Here is a 17,400-nt window from a genome sequence, read left to right as displayed (position 1 = left end):
ATCTGATTTATTGATGAAATAAGATGGTTGGTACCTTTACTGGAAAAGTAACTTTATAAAAATGTACTCTTGGTAAGCCAGAACAGGCTTAAAAACAATTCTGTCACTCATCGACCATCCAAAGGTCGAAACCCATTCCCGGCTGGAGTTGATTACTCTCCTTGAAAGTGGACAGTAGCCTTGCATCTGGAACCATGAAGGCAAATGCATTGTCAACAACTGCCCACTTAGCAGATATTAGCTATCAAAGAGGAGTGCAGGGCAGCTGGCAGAACAAAGGACAGCCTTAATACTTCTTCATTTGACTTAAAGATTCCAAATGGGGATGGCAGGATCTGCTCCCACTGAGTCCCAGAACCAACTAGGCCCGTTGGTACCAAACCTAGGAGGAGGCGGAAGAACCAGATCTTACCATGACATGGGTGAGGATATCCAATCTAGTGATGGTGTTGCTAACAGCCTTGCGAGTGAAGAGGGATACAGTCAGCCTGAAATTAAGGGTTCAGTGAATGTTTAAAGTAGAACACAGAGAAAGTGTTCCAAATGGAGGTATGTATAGGGTGAGAAAGTAGCCATGATTGGGTAGGAAAAAATCTACTGTCACTGTCAAGTGCACAGGATAGGTCTGGCATCTTTATACCACACAGAAAATGAGTTCAGCGGGACATCGCCATAAAGTTGTCAGGCCTTGTGGAGCCCTGCCCAGCAACAGCTACCAGCCTTACACTGCTGAAGGATTTTGACAAAAGAGAATCTAACCTTGAACCATGGTGAGGTGGAAAATCCATCCCAGTGACAAAGCGACCTTGGAAGCTATGAAGTTCTGCTCAGAAATTTTGGAAGCAAAACCAATGGCTTCTGAGGGAACTTATTGATGATATATTTGATTTGAAGGTACCCTCGTCAGCCGCAGTCTTGGGTTTTGACTTACTGAAGAATTTTGACTTCTGTTTCAGAGACTAAATCCTGTGATACAAACCTTGACCAAGATGACCCACTTGGTGTATCTTACATCCACGCCATTGGAGTCAGAATGAAATAATGTCATGGTCCCAGCCAATCACTAACTGTTGTTTCTCAATGGGGCTTTGCATTTTCTAGGCACTTTTGCTATAAACCTTTAAAAATGCACATCTCCTGTTCCCCTTATATGATTTTAATGATGTCGGTGTCTTTTTGCTCAGTATAATTTCTCTCTTTTTCTAAAATGGCTTGTGAGTATTATTGTGTGTGTGTGCTTCACTTTATAATTGTTTTTATTGCTTCAACTAAACATGCACTACTCTGGGAATGTCTTATTTCTTGTGCTGTGCTTAACTACCTAGGGTTGATCAGAGATTCTCTAAGAGTGGTGTTTTGGTTTAACTAGATTGTAATTTATTAAAATGTTAGGGATCACTCCATCCCAGATTCATAAGCACATTTCTGAGAGCATGGCATATTATTGGGGTAGTGGAAACACAGTTTGGTGATGCATGAAACAATCTAATAAGTGATAAGCTGTACATTTCTTTAGAAAGCGATAATGAGAACTGTTCATAAGTTCTTAGGGATTTTATTAACTCCATCAGTTATCTATCGAGCACAAGTCACATAAACTCTACAATTTATGGGGGATTTATATGAAGTTTTAGTTTCATTTTCATATACTATTGAATTTTCTATTAAGCATATGGACTAGGTTCCCTCATTTACAATGATGATTCAAATCACAAGCTTCACAAACAACCTCACATTTCTAAATAGCTCTGAATAGCCAAATAACCCACAGATAGCCATACAAAACAAATGCTTCTTTCCCCAACATAAAGTACTATAAAATGTTAACATAATCAAATTTAAGAGGGCAAGAGCATACCTGTGAGAGATTATCAGTGAACTGTAATCAAAGTGAGCAATGTGAATGACGATTGACGGCAGAGATGTTCGAGTGCCTACTATTATCAAGTGTGAGATGTTCTACAAGATAGGTCTTTGGTTTCCATCACTTTGCTTGTAATTCATGTAAATGTAAGGGGAAAATAAAATCACACTTTCCACACTTAAAGTAGCAGGAGTTACAATTTCTAGTATTGTTGAATTTACATTATATAACTATGCCTTTGTAGGGTGAATTCCACATAACTGCCTGTCGGTCTTTATGCTTTAAAATTAATCTGTTACTATTCAGTGAAATACATTTGCACGTCATTCATATTGTACCACTGCTTTCTTTAAATTAAGGCAATACAGATATATCAAATTAAAAAGGTGTATAGCATTTGCAATGGAAATCTTGTTTTTTAATCGCAATAACATCTTGAATCCTTTAAATGTAGGCACAGAACAGCCACAAATATTACCTGTTCCATAACTTCAGGAGCCATCCAACATGGCGTGCCTACGAATGTTTTCCTTACTTTATTTCGGGTAACATCGCCCCCAGTAGCTAAGAATGAGCTCACACCAAAATCTGAAAAATATAACAGCAATAACGTTTTGGTGTGCTTTGACAGGAAAACAACATTAAAATTTATTACAAATATGAATAGATTGTGAAACAAAATAATAATAAAAATGCTATACAAAATGCTGCTCATTTTCCCATCAGAAAAACATTGAACTACTAGAATAGGAAACTGTGGCAGGGAATATGCACACATCGTTTTGCAGCACTACTAAAGCAAAGATTGCCATCCCAATGAACAAGACACAGAAACAAGCATTGAAAATGCAATAGGTCTCGCCTTTGATTAAGTTAAAGCCATTTGCTTTGCTAATGGTATTGTATAGCAAAGCAAATGGCTTTAACTTAATGAAAGGCAAGACCTATTGCGTTTTTAATGCTTGTTCCTATTGGTCACAGTTACAGTGTCCAGGTCCTGAATGCAGATTCTACACAATATACGGGACACACAACTTAGTTTTCAAATATAAGTCAGGAACAGGAGACGCGAACAACGAGGTCGAAAAGAGAAGCAACTAATAAAAAAAGTTAAGCGCATCAACTTGGGGAGGCTAAGTTGTGCACTGATGATCTTAAGCTGTGGCATGAAGGTCCCAAATTGAGGCAAGTCCCATGCTGTTCACGTCTGAGAATTAGAGGGGATTCCAGTGTCACGAAGAAGGTCTGGAGATGAGGTCTCCAAAGGAGTTAGGGGCGGCGCCATACATAAAAAACAAAAAACACAGTGCCAGGCTGCCTAAAGCGCTCCTCCAGAGCAGCCCTGCCTGCCGAACACATAATCTCCCCATGCCTGAATGTGCCCTTGTGTAACGGAACTGGAGCTCATGTAAAGTGCTCCAATACCTTCAGCTAGAGTTCGCGCTATAGAAATCTGCATTAAAAAAACACTGTGGCAGGCTGCCTAAAGCGCTCCTTCTGAGCAGCCCTGCCTGCCGATCACATAATCTCCCCGTGTCTGAATGTGCCCTTGTGTAACGTAACCGGAGCTCATATAAAGCGCCCCAATACCTTCAGGTAGAGTTTGCGCTATAGAAATCTGCATTAAAAAACACACCATGCCAGCCTGCCTCAAGCACTCCTCCCGAGCAACCCTGCCTGCCGATCACATAATCTCCCCGTGCCTGAATGTGCCCTTGTGTAACGTAACCGGAGCTCATGTAAAGCGCTCCAATACCTTAAGGTAGAGTGCGCGCTATAGAAATCTGCATTGAAAAAAAAACCACAGTGCCAGCCTGCCTCAAGCGCTCCTCCCGAGCAGCCCTGCCTGCCGATCACATAATCTCCCCGTGACTGAATGTGCCCTTGTGTAACGTAACCGGAGCTCATGTAAAGCGCTCCAATACCTTCAGGTAGAGTTTGCGCTATAGAATTCTGCATAAAAAATACATAAAACACCGAGCCAGCCTGCCTCAAGCGCTCCCCCCAAGCAGCCCTGCCTGCCAATCACATAATCTCCCCGTGACTGAATGTGCCCTTGTGTAACGTAACCGGAGCTCATGTAAAGCGCTCCAATACCTTCAGGTAGAGTTTGCGCTATAGAATTCTGCATAAAAAAATACATAAAACACCGTGCCAGCCTGCCTCAAGCGCTCCCCCAGAGCAGCCCTGCCTGTCGATCACATAATCTCCCTGTGCCTGAATGTGCCCTTGTGTAACGCAACCGGAGCTCATGTAAAGCGCTCCAATACCTTCAGGTAGAGTTTGCGCTATAGAAATCTGCATTAAAAAAAAAAACACCGTGCCAGCCTGCCTCAAGCGCTCCTCTCGAGCAGCCCTGCCTGCCGATCACATAATCTTCCCGTGCCTGAATGTGCCTTTGTGTAACGTAACCGGAGCTCATGTAAAGCGCTCCAATACCTTCAGGTAGAGTTCGCGCTATAGAAATCTGCATAAAAGAACAAGACAGTCATGGGATTCTGAAAAAAAACATCGTCTAACCTCCCTGGTCATTCCGACTCTGAAAGTCTGATTTTAACGGAAGAAGCTCTTTCAACCCCTGCCGCGAGCGAAAGCAACAGGCAAAGATTCCTTGCGCCATCTAAATGTAACAAGCGCTTAAAGATAACGGCCCCGTTGAGCATCGCAAACAGGAAGGGGAGTGGCCACCTACAATAATAAACAACTGGGAGGGGTAGGGGGAGTACGGCCGAGAGCAGGGACACAAAACATTTACCTTGCGGGAGCGAGCTCGATAATTACAAACAGATGTCGCCAAAGCTCGCTCCTGCAAGGGAAACGCCAAACGTGCACGCGTTGCAATTGAAAGCAATGCAAAGCGTGCACGTTTTTGGGCAAACAAGCTGATCGATTCCAAGAGGTCCCCTCCAAGCAGCGCAGGCGCACTGCGTAGGCGAGACATAAAAAAGCTTTTTTTCAGGGAACAATTCTGATTAAAATGTATTCTGGGTAAACGTGAGCCTAACCAAGTTGAAATTAACAACTTGTAGAAAAGGAGTTAATTTAATGTTTTGTAAAAAAAAAAAAAAACAGGCCCAGGACAGGCGGTGGATTTATATAATGTTACAGCAGTCACATACTGCTGGTGAAGGTAGGAATGAGGCGGGGGCATCCCAGTAGGAAGAACTCTCATGTGAGATAGGTTGAGGTTGGAGGAAGGAAGATAGAATAAAAAAGCTGCGGCTAAACACGTGGGTAGAGGATTGAGGGACTGATACAGAGTATATACCAAATACACTAAAGTGACACATGCTGCAGGAAGAGCAGAGGGCACGTGGTGGGGTAACAGTCTGAAAGAGAGGGGATACAAAATCCCTAAGGGTTATGCGATTAAAGAGGCTAGGAAAGGTACAAAAACAAAACCCAGACAGAATACAGGGAAAATCGTGTTGTTAAGAGTGATTAAAAGTATAAGGTTAAAGAGCAGGGGGAAAAACATAAAAGGTTCTCTAAATCTGACTGACCACGTTAGATAGACCTGCAGCTAAGATGCTCTCCCTCGCAAACGCCCTGGCAATGGGGGTCAGTTAACAAAATGTCTGGAAGAGAATGGCCTCTTGCGTTGGGAAAATGTCAATCTGCGCATGGCGGTTAGTCTGGCCGTCTTGGGTCGGCCTAACAGTGATGCACACTTATCATGTTCTCCACCTGGCTGTATTGCACAGCCGCCTGGGTGTAGAACATGCACAGGCTTCAACTCACTGTTTGAGCATCGAACCAGGCGACTCAGACCAATCACAACGCTGCTGTCATGCTGGTGACAGCAGCGTTGTGATTGGTTTAGGGGAGTCTGTGTGCTTCCTGCTTCAGGGAGTCAGGAAGAGAAGTGGAGGAGAGACAATGGAGGAGAAACGGCGGCTGTGCAGAGGTCAGTGTTATATTTTTTTTTCCACCCCTGCCCCCGTTCTGTAAAAGCCGCCACTGGAGAGCACAGAGATATATGAGAGTGACTACTGGAAATCATGGCTCAGGAGAAAGCAGCACTTCTTGTGCTGCTTGATCTGTCAGCCATTTATGACACCTTACGTCACAGCAATATGTCAATAGCTGAACGCAATCGTCACATCTTCTTTTTCTGAATTTTCCATAGGTAACAGTCACTCCTTCCTGTATCCACTTTGCAGTTTAATATCAGGCATTGCCCAGTGGAAGCAACAGATATATTTAGGAAGGAACATAGGGGGTATTTAGAATTTGGCAGACAGGGTAGTGCACCAAAAACATGGCAGGGTACCCTGTCCATTAACCTGTAGGTTTGCCCCTCTATTTAGAGTTGGGTGACCCATCATGTTTCCACTGGGGGAGCCCCTACTAGGTCCTCTGGTGGAAACTTTGGAATAGTGGCCCCACATATTGGGTCATTGGTCTAAGTTTTTGAGACTGTGCACCCAATTAGCGCAGCCCTTCTGATGTATTTCTTTTTTAATGTTGGGAACAGAAAGAAAAGGCATGGCTGTCTCAAACAGAAAAAAATTGAAATATCCTCACACCCTGAGAAAAGGCTCAGAGGGTGTCAGGGTCATTAGGACTTTTGTTTTTTTTCCACTCTGGCAGTAAGTTTTCCAAAATTAAAAATGTTCTTAGTTTGCGGGGGATTGCATAAAACATGGAGTCCGCTTTCCACACTTGTAGTGCCTTCAGAGAGGCCGCAATGGCTTCTCTGAAGTTAAAGAGATTTATTCCAGGTATATGGAGATCTTTAAATATGGCAGGCTGTAGTCCACCAGTGCTGCACAATACATGATCTCTTGCCCTGGTGGAATGGAATACAGCGCACCTGCCCCCCAAACTCTCAATGATGCCATAGTCTTGGATTAAAAAGCCCTCAGGGCATAGAATCCTTAAAAAAGCCAAGTGGTGTAGATAAATGATTCACTGGTGAAAAGAGAAAGAAAGTAGGATATACACCAACCCTCAGACCATAGCAAGATAGGACAAGTTATAGCACAATACTGCAGAAACGTTGCAATCAGGGAAATTGCTGCAGAAAAAAACAGCTAACAAGAGGGTCGTGAACGTATGGACGATACGTGCTGAGCAATGGTGACACAGGTTATTGCAGGCTCCAGCTCCTACTTATGGAAGTAACAGGAAGTAGCTGGTAGGAGGATGCACAAACTGCAAAACAGGATGTAAGGCTGTCTTGCAATCCACCATGCAGTCAGTGATCTTTACAAGGAAGAAGGTGGCGTCATCTCACCCCTTGTCTTTGCCAAGGACTGGAGGCAGAGAAAGGTTGTTGATTCCCATTCTTGATTGCCCAAGGAAAGGTTGACTCCTCTTGGTAGCCACTATGCCATCCTACACTGAACAGTACATGTGAAATGTGTCAAGTATCTCCTTAGGAACGTCACAGAATGGATGAAAAAAACATAAAGGGTCAAAGGTTGTAGCTCTTGATTGAAGATGAAGACTAAAACTGAAGCTATCAGCAAACGTTTGACAACACAGAAGAGAAATATGCTGAGCAAAATACTCCAGGAGTAGATCCAGTAAAAGTTACTAATGCTAGAAGCAAAATCAGAAGTAAAAAAAGTAGCAGAGGTGAGAATAACACCACAAAAAGTAAGGAAACAAATGTGTTTCGACACCTCCATCACTTGGAGAAGGATCCTTATATATGAATCGAACATGAGGTGAACTCACAAATGACGCTTTATCTTGGATTGGGGAGCTCAGATGGTTTCGACGGATAGGCCATCATCTTTGAAAAGGCAGTGTATAAAGCTTGTCCCTGCCCCTTTCCTGAAACTCATGGAGTCTATTTGACCCATAAAGAAGCTACCCATGGTTGACATTCTTTGCACTCCCCTCGCTGCACTTCATACCTGGTACGCTATGCACTTTGCGGGACACTCAACCAGGTGACTGCTTTACAAGACACCAGTGCAGTCTCAGCGGTAGGCACACCTAACCATTTGCTGACAGTAGAGTCCAGCAACACACTGCCTGAGAGACGAAGGAAAAAAAAAAAAAAAAAAAAAAAAAAAAAAAAGGAGCACACCTTCACCTAGATGCATGTAAACTCTGGGGAGTCCTCAGAACTTGTGGCACTGGCACAGTTCTCGGCATACCCAAGGTCAGCCATCAGTCACAGAGGACATTTTTTAAAATCTGTGAAAATCACTTCTGGAACCTGATATAAAGTGGGACTCATCAACGCTTTTTTAGCTGCCACACAGTTTTAGAACACAACAACTTTCTGGAAACCTATGACATTAACCACCTTGGGATAACTTATTGGAAATCCCACAAATCAGCTAAAACGGCATTGAAGAAATGCAACTTTGAAGCAACTGAAATGAAAAATATGGAATGCCAGTTGGAATTAAGCATGGAGAAAATTCAATTCAGAGGCTGCCAAAACTAAATGTAAAGGGCGCACACACACTTACCACAAAGCTATGAAAAGAGCCAAAAAAGGTTTCTAAGTTTCTGGCTTTCTTATTGCCTCTAATATGACAAGCGATGATTTTAATTCCAGAGATATAGCCATTCCTAATAACATTTCAAATGAACGTGCGCCTTCATCTCAGCTCTGCAATCATCTCCTTCTTCAAGTAAAGGGATGTAAGATTCATGAGTATATAATCAAGGCACCCCAAAGCTCAGTCTATCACCTTTCATTTTCCACTACAACTAGTATGTAACGTTGCAGAATCGGGCATATACATCTGAATAAAGAAGACGACTCATCACAGAGACTAAAGCATGGCTCTACAAAGTCCGTCCTGGAGGGCCGGATCCATTTTTAGCATAACTACATTTATCTAAATGGGGATATGCAAAAAATCTGTCATGGATCCGGCGCTCCAAGACCGACTTTGGAGAACCCTGGATTAAAGCATCAGACATCCCTTCCTACCTATAACATTACCGGTCAAGGAATTGTTCCTCTCACTGGTGCCATGTTTTTTATCTGATCAAAGCCTCCCTCCAAGGAGGTTTATTTCCTGCTTACTTGAAACATGGCAGAGAGAGTGGCTTAAGCTGAAAGAGAGCTAGAGCTGTGCTCGTGCAACTTTACAGCAGATCACTTAGACCGATCATTGGTCCAGACATTAACAAAGGGAGTCAGGGTCGTGGAGGTGCAGAAACTCTTGGGCAGGGCACTCCAGAGGGGCCTGGAGCCGGCAACCTAGAGATGCTGCCTGAGCGGGCCTGTATCACTAGCAACAGCACACACAGGGAACAGTCTGATTGGCTGGCCAGCTCCCAATATTCCTTACAGGGTACTAATGGCAGACTAGCTCTCTTTGGTAAAATAGTAGGTTATTAAACTGTTCTTTCCTCTTAGATCAGAAATAATTTTTAAAGAAAACACCTTTTGCAAGACAGAAGGTGATTAAAACTACCATATAGCGCTTTAAATCTTTCCCCTTCCACATCTTGCTCGTGGTATTGTAGATAAATGACAATTGCGTACATCAGCCTTCACACACCTGGCAACAGCTGTCATCCAGTGACAGTCACAGTGTGAGCCATGACAGGAGGAAGGATAAACAATGGCCTACTGGTTTGCTTCTGCAGTCTCACAAAGACAGAGGCAAGAGTTTCTGAAGGTTTACCCCTCGCTCCTCACTTGGCACCCTATGTCCTTGGCTACTGAAGCCCTGGTACTATGGGGAATCCGCCTCTCACTTCCCACGGCCACAGCATCTTACTGTACCAGTCGATCTAAAAACAGAGGCACCAGCATTAGATTATGTTATTACACCTTGGATATCCGCGGACCTGTATCCGTGTTTGTAGTTCTTGACTCACTATTCTCTATCACATACATGTCAACTTTCCCATGCTTCAATCCAGAATGGAATCTCAGGAACTCAGTCGTGAGTGCCATAGCATACCGGGGACATCCATAGTGCTAGATTGAGGTATCAATGGATGATTGCCTTACGGGTTAGTAGCAGTGGTTAGTTTGTAAAAAAAAGTGCTGGGCCCTGACCAGGAGGCTATTGCAGCTTGCACTACCCATTGCCCCGTCATCGCTGCCAATGGCGGAGCCAAAACAACTACTAACCATCTCTCTCGCCTGCAAGTGAGACAGTTCAGATTATTCCAGGCCCCCAAAGCTAAAGGAATGGCTGGGCAGGCAGTTATCAGTATTTTTCATGTATATTGTATTCATGAACAACCGTTGTTCTGCTCATCTCTAAATTAGATGAGTTGCGCCACCATGTGGCAGAGTGTCATTCATTAATGTGGTGATGACAATTAAGTGCCGGTGTCGAGCAAGTGCCGGTGCAGAGCAGTGGAAACCGCTGGCTCAAATTAAACACTAGGGGGCAGATTTACAAGCCCCCTGTGCCACCACTACGTCACTTTCCGTTACGTACTGGTGGCGCAGGGGCTCCTCCATATTTACAAGGAGAGGAAAAGCCACCCTGCGTGACTTTTCCTCTCCTCGTAAATATGGCCCCTTCACACGCAGCACTGTGCGTGGAAGGGGCGTTCCATGGGTGTTGCTGTGGGTGTTCCCACGCAACACCCATGGAACAAGACACATCTCCAGATTTAGGAGAAATCATAAATCTGGAGATGCGTGTGAATGCTACGCCACCCTAGAGATGGCGTAGCGAGGCGCAACGAGGAGAAATGTTTTCATTTCTCCTAGTTTTTACCTCTTTCAATGCGTGCTGCATTCTACAGCATGCATTTAAGAGGAAAAAGCCTCTTGTGATTGTTTTTGTGCAGGAAGGTGTCCCTTCCTGCACAAAAACAATCTCCCCACGACGCAGGCATCCTTGCACCATGGTGCAAGTGTGCCTGCACAGACGCATGGCTGCAGGGGAAGTGCAGGGGAAGCACAGAGATGCGACATATTCTTGTAAATATGTCGCATCTCTGTGCTTTCCAAACTAACGCAGCACGGCGCAGCAAAATGACTTGCTGCACCGTGCTGCGTTACTTTGTTGTAAATCTGCCCCTAGTTAGTAGGAAATGCGAGTAATGAAATTTGTATTACAGCGCCGATTTCTGAATGCCATTTTGTCATTCCAGGACTTTTTCAGGGAGCAAAACTGCACAGGTTTGACCCTCGGTATATGTTCCCGGAAACCAATGCGGAATTTTGCACGCTGTATTAATGCATGCTGTGCTACAATGGAACTCGTAAGATCGATTTAAATGCAAAGTCTTGTTTCCACCCAATTTGGCATTATTATGGGTCACTTTCTAATGAGGGCCTTGAATTGTATTTAAGGAGCCAAAAGAAGTCGTAAATAACTGAAAGGGAGATGGCGCTCCTCTAGGTCCTTATTAGGGAAGCCATGTCAGAGAGCATACAAGAGGACTGTTTCAGGTGCTACCCTGTACTCCCAACTGTGGAGTGCAAACACTGGCATTGTAAAGGGAGCAGATTGTTTTAGAGATGGATTACCCTCTATAATTACTATACAAGAAATCAAGTAACCCCTGACCAGACCATTGGCCTCAAAGGGCTTCAGCCCCCCCCCCCCCATCGTGTGTGTCAGCCCAGCTGAGACAGCTTCCCGGGCACACGCACAGCTGCACCCGAGTACTTCACAGGTCTTTAAAATGCCATTTGCATGTTAATGAGGCTTTGTTGTTTTTTACCCCTTCTTGGAGCCCCTGCATCTCCACTCTGCCTACAGGTGGAAAAATTAGCCCCCCCACCCCGAAATTTTTTATTAGCCCCCTCTCGAAATTTGACTCGAGTTTCGCCTCTGCCCCTGATGTACATTATAAGGATATTGCAAGTTACTGAGAAGTTCCATAACCATATAGTGGAACGAGGCAGAAGGCTGAGTTCCCATATAAGGTTATGGAACTCTGAGGTGGCTTGTAATATCCTTATAATGTAACACAGGGGGGTACTTTAACCCATATAATACATAGTCACGCCATCACCTTTCCAATAAACAAACCACGTAAAACCTTGGTACGTAGCTCTTTTAGAAAGAGAGAGCATGTCTGCAAATATGAATAATAAACAGAACTTTTACAGCAAGATTAAACACATAAAAACCTAAGATTTGTTGCAAACGGATATTAGAAACAGTTCAAAGCCACTAGTTTCGATTAAGTTGAAATCTAATGAAAGATTCTAACTTTATTACAATTATTTAAGGCATTCAAAAAATAATCATGTTCTTTCTGCTAGTCACTGTAAGATAGACAAATAGAGCAGAAGAAAGAAAAGCAACTGCATTAGGATGCTTTAAACAGGTGCTCCGAGAACCTGACCCGCCTTTCACTTGGCTGCTGGCTCTGGCAGTATGTATTATGACATCAGAACTCGATTGCAATAACTTTATTAATGTCGAGTTCACAAGCCGCCGATTTTAGAGACGTACATTAACACAGGAATTGCAGAATTCCATGCATTATATAAAGATACATTTGCATACCAAATTCTAAATATAGCTAGCTTTATGATTAATAATAAGCTGTTTTCTTAGTCATTGTGTTTATTGCTATTTTTCCACATGTGACTTATGTGTCCAATAATTTAGCAATGCTTACGTAGGCTGTAAGAATATGAGACCTACATGTAACACATTATAATGATTATTTTAATTATTGCCTATCATTTAACTGCTGATTGTAAAACTGGTTATAAAAGGTAGTTCTTGTTCAATAGGCAGGTATATATGTGTTTGTTCTGGAAGCTTGATGCAGGTCGTCTACTCGTATCGGTTCCACACGCGGTTGTATAAACAGTAAAACAACACATATTTTTAAGCAAACACTACCCTCGTGTGGTGACTATGCAGAAGTAGTACAGGAGTGTTAAAGTTGTGTATTGCTTTAATGCTTTTATCCCTTTAGGTCACAGTTTTACAAATGTGTTACAAATTGTGTTGTTATATCCGCTTTTCAAAAGGAGAAGGGAATGCCTACACTAGCAGAATTATTTGCTGATGATGACTATCTGGAGCAGAAAAAAATCTTGTGAAACTAGTTCGAGCACATTGCGTCTCACATGAGACATTTTCTCCTCAAGTCAATCCCCTTGCGGGTTTCTCGTTTGACTTGAAAACGCTTGGAATGTCCTTGCATTCAGTTTTCAGACAAGATAGCACAAAGTAATTTTCTCAAAATTTCACATAATTTCCATACGGACAAAATGTTCACTAACTCTCAACAGTGACCATTTTCTATTGCAAACTAAAATGCATTCTCAACCGTGCCAGGATACCAACCTGTTGCTCTCCTATTGGGCCCACAAAGAGAAATGCCCTCTCCTTCCTCTGCCTCTTCCTATGCCAGCTCCACGCCTTGCTTGCTAAAAGTACACCTCACCAATCACAGAAGTAGAATAAACTAAACACATATTATTCTCTACTTCTGTGCTTGACTGTGCTTGCTTGCACCATGGCAAGCGGTGGAGGAGGCACGCTGTGACATGGAAGGGAGACCATCTTTTCTGTCCACAGCAGCACCTGGAGAGAAACAGGAACTGTGAAGAAAAGGAGATCTATTAACTATGATTGGTTAACACTCCTGTCGAAGGCATTAACCAATGTTGACACCTTGAGTAGAAGCAAAGGAGACTGAACATATAGTGGGCATAACAGCATATTTTACTGTATATAAACGGTGATGGCACCACCCCAGTGCTTAATTTGAGCTGGTGGTTTCCGGTGCTCATCACCAGCACTTAATTGTCACTTATGACAGTCTGCCACACAGTTATCTCCAAACCTTTTGTCTTCCTCCACCTATTTGTTTTACCTTCTTTTTGTTGGCTGTAGGACTCTGGGCACTTTACCACTGTAAATAAGTGTTAAAGTGCATGTGCTCTAAACATGGTATGATTCATATTCACCTGTTTGACATATTTGATTTACTTGTGATTCCATGGTACAGCGGTATACCATATACCCAGGACCTGTAAATTAAATGCTACTAGTGGGCTTGCAGCACTGCTTGTGCCACCCACAGACGTAGCCTTTCAAACCTTTCTCAGGCCTGCCATTGCAGGGACTGCATGCGTAATTTACTGCCACTTTAACTTGCCATTGAAAAAACTTCTTTCCAAGCCCTAAATTACCCTTTTACTACTCATATGTCACCAATAAGGTGGGCCCTAGGTAGCCCTATTGTACTACTCATATGTCACCAATAAGGTGGACCCTAGGTAGCCCTATTGGCAGGGTGCTGTCTAAGTAAAAGATAGGACATGTGCCTTTATGTGTGTGACACGCCCTGATAGTGACACATAGCCTATTTTGTTTCCCACTGCTGTGAAACCTACTCCTCTCATAAGCTAGCATTGGGAATTCCCTCATATACTCTTAAGTGGTAATTCCTGATCAGAAAGGAGTGGTGTTGCCATGTTTGGTGTGTTTAGAATGGTAGTGACGAATCCTGCTGATTGGTGCAGTTGGATTTTACATTACTTTTTTAGAAATGTCACTTTTAGAAAGTGGGCATTTTTCTGTTCTTATGAATCTTCGTGCTTTGCGGCTTGACTCCAATCCACGTCTGGGCCTGGGAGACAGCTACACTTTGTGCATACTTTCCAGACAGCCACACCACAGCAAGGGCTGAGTGTGACATGTGTACATCTGCATTCATCTGCATACTGATGGTCTTCCTGGGCTAAGAAAAGGAGAATGCTTTCACACTTTACATGTGTATAGGTTGTGTCCTGCCCTCACACAAAAGGCTATCTTACCCCCTACTGGTGTCTGGAGCCAGGGCTGGGTTGAAAGGGAGTGTTGTGCACTTCTAAGGTTTCTTGTGAACTCACCCCCTACACCAAATACATTTATGAGTATAAGTACAGAAGTGCTGACCCCATGATGGGAAAGCACTTTTGGACCCGGAACTGAACCTCTGTCAGAAGGACTGCTGCTCTGCTTAAAGAACTCATCTGGACTGCTTGTCTGGTTGTTGCCCTGCAGCCTGCAACTCCCTGACTCAGGTCTAACCAGATACTGCATAGGACTTGCAACCAGACGTAGCTAGCTCTACAATCTGTACACTGCTAAAGGACTGTTGTGCTGCAAGGAGAAACCACCATTTTGCTAAACTGCCTTATGTACTGGCCTGCTGAATGCTACCTCTCTTTGTGCCCTGCATCTACTGTTTTCTGAGGGCGATTTGCTTGCCCCACCCCGGTTTAGTAATCTGAGGAACATCCCAAAAGATTTCCTCAGTAGGTAGCGTTGTGAGCTCCCCAGTGGCACTCTGATTAGGAGCTGTGATAGAATGCTCCTTTCCTTCCAAGTGAGTGTGTGTTGAGCACCTCATTCCAACTAGCTGTGTGCTGTAATGAGTAGTTGTGGTGAGGATTCCTGGCCTACATTAGCGCATGTTGAGCGCTTCATTACTACTGACAGTATTCCCCTGAACTTAGCGTGGTTTGGAGGGATACCAAGGTCGGTGCTTCCGAGAGAATCAAGTGCCTTGGGCTGAGAAATGGACCCCCTAGCGTTGTCTTCCCCAGATGCATTGTCCAACAAGGGGTGGACCTGCCCTGCGAGGCTTATTCTGGCCTGCCCAACCCCCTGGATCAGCGTAGACACCAAAGCGACCACGCAGACCCCTTCGGGGAGCCCGCTGACATCTTCTGGGCCAGAGGAGTGCTGAGGGTGAGTCTGACCCCGGGGAAGCTTAGTAGCCATTCCACGCTTCCTGTGTAGACGGTTCTACATTCACAAAGGAGGAATACTCTGGGGATTTGCCATCTGCACTGTGCACTTGCGGGAAGATGCATTACCCTCCTCTGCACATGGGAGATTCCACGATGTTTCCCCGCTGCTCTCTTTAATTTTTGATTGCCCTCCCGGTGGTACCATTCCTAAGACATACCTGCAGTCCTCGACATCAGGAACGTGCCATAATAAAGAAAGTTGCCTGAACATTACCGCAATTGGTGTAGTAGAAGCACGGTTGCTTTGGTGACCTATGGGTAAATTTGCATTTGATGTGACCTTTTTATGAAGTGCATCATGTGTATAGTATTCACTACATTTCTTTAGTTTTAACCTTGTTTCTACAGGACAACAGTGGGAAATTTACAAGTACATTCACTGTTATACGTGACAATTGTGAAAGTGGCAAAGGCACTCATTTCAATTAGGCTTCTAGAGATTACCGTAACCCAGATAGGTGGGCGGGTGTTTCTGGATTCATGTTTCCTTACTGTTACTGGTGTGCTCAAGTGGTTTTAGGTGTTTTCCCTACCCTACACTGGCATTACATGCACTCACATTATAATGCATATGGTTTTGATTCTTGCATTATTAGGATAACAAGTCCGATTTCAGTATTTGCCTAATATGTGCAGTTTTTATGATTCATGTAGTTTTGGCCATGTTTTATGTACAATATACTCTCTCTATATTGTTATATAATCCTGTGTGGGGTCCCTTTTGTGGTATGTTCAGTGTGTTTTTGTATGACTATGTTGTGTAAACATTTTACTCATTGCCTTTGATGATAAGCCTGCCTGCTCTGCACCAAGCTACCAGTGGGTGAGCATAGGTTATCTTTGGTTGGTAACTTACTTGCCGTGCCTCGAGTGCTTGGTTCTGCCTGGCTCAGGTGCATACCCTAGCCAACCAAAAAACCCATTTCTAACATGCGCTGTCTGTCTAATTTACAGATGAGCACAACAACAGTTGCTTTTTAATGTAACATACACTAAAAATGGCTAATAAGTGCGGCCCAAGCCATTCTTATGGCTTTGGGAGCCTGGAATAGTCTGAATTGTCACACCTGTAGGAGTGTGATAGTAGTTGTGTTGGTACTGTCATCGGCAGAGATGGGAGGGGCAATGGGTAGTGCAAGTAGCAGAGGGACCTGCTTTTGTTTTTTACAAAGTAAGCATTGCACCACCCTAAGGTTTTCTCATACTGTATGGAGTGCGAGGGGGAAAGCGTTCCCCCAAAGGACCACACTCCACGTCAGTAGTGACTACAGGACTTGCATGGTTTCTTCCGTGTATTAAATCCGTCATACATTGCAAAGAACTTTTCCACTTATGAAGTGTATTATCAGAGCAATCATCTTCCCACTTTGGTTAATCCCTCTGGAGACTAAGTCGAAGTGGAAGAACGGCGAGTAAACCTGAGAGTGCAATATATGTTTACAATGGACGCCGTGGAAATGTAAAGTTGATAAATGTAACAGCATTTGGTAGTAATTAGCTAGTGTTTGCCTTTGTAGAAACATCAATACAGTCCTTTTCATCTCTATTCTGTCCACTCTTTCAATTTCATGGTGTCTGTGTCTGTGCAGAGCATCAGCAGAGCGATACCTTGTGCTAAAATGATTTATTCCAAATGATAAAGAGATAGCTTTCAGTTGCCTAAACTGAAATCTAGATAATTTATGTGTCCTGTCTAATCCCATTTGGAACTATTGTCCGGTTGCTATTGAAAACAACCATTGAAAAATATAGTGCGTCTGACTTTAACGTAAAGACACATACACGAATGTGGTTGGCAATTTTTTCATATAATGTGTTATATGTTACGCAGGAACTTCACCCCTCCCCGGAGTTACTAAACCTAAATTTA

General features: G+C 43.5%; 1 protein-coding gene across 1 annotated transcript in view; it reads right to left on the bottom strand.

The window, feature by feature from the left end:
* Positions 1 to 17,400, bottom strand: part of STK39 (serine/threonine kinase 39) — a 1,405,344-nt gene that overhangs the window by 938,564 nt on the left and 449,380 nt on the right. The window contains exon 6 of the mRNA XM_085645380.1: positions 2,343 to 2,452. Within this exon, the coding sequence (XP_085501506.1) occupies positions 2,343 to 2,452 (110 nt within the window). The remainder of the gene's footprint in view (positions 1 to 2,342; positions 2,453 to 17,400) is intronic.

The sequence above is a fragment of the Triturus cristatus genome, chromosome 3_1 (assembly GCF_964204655.1).
Source record: "Triturus cristatus chromosome 3_1, aTriCri1.1, whole genome shotgun sequence".
NCBI lineage: Eukaryota > Metazoa > Chordata > Amphibia > Caudata > Salamandridae > Triturus > Triturus cristatus.
The sequence above is the reverse complement of the archived record's forward strand: the minus strand, read 5'-3'. Positions and strand labels throughout refer to the sequence as shown.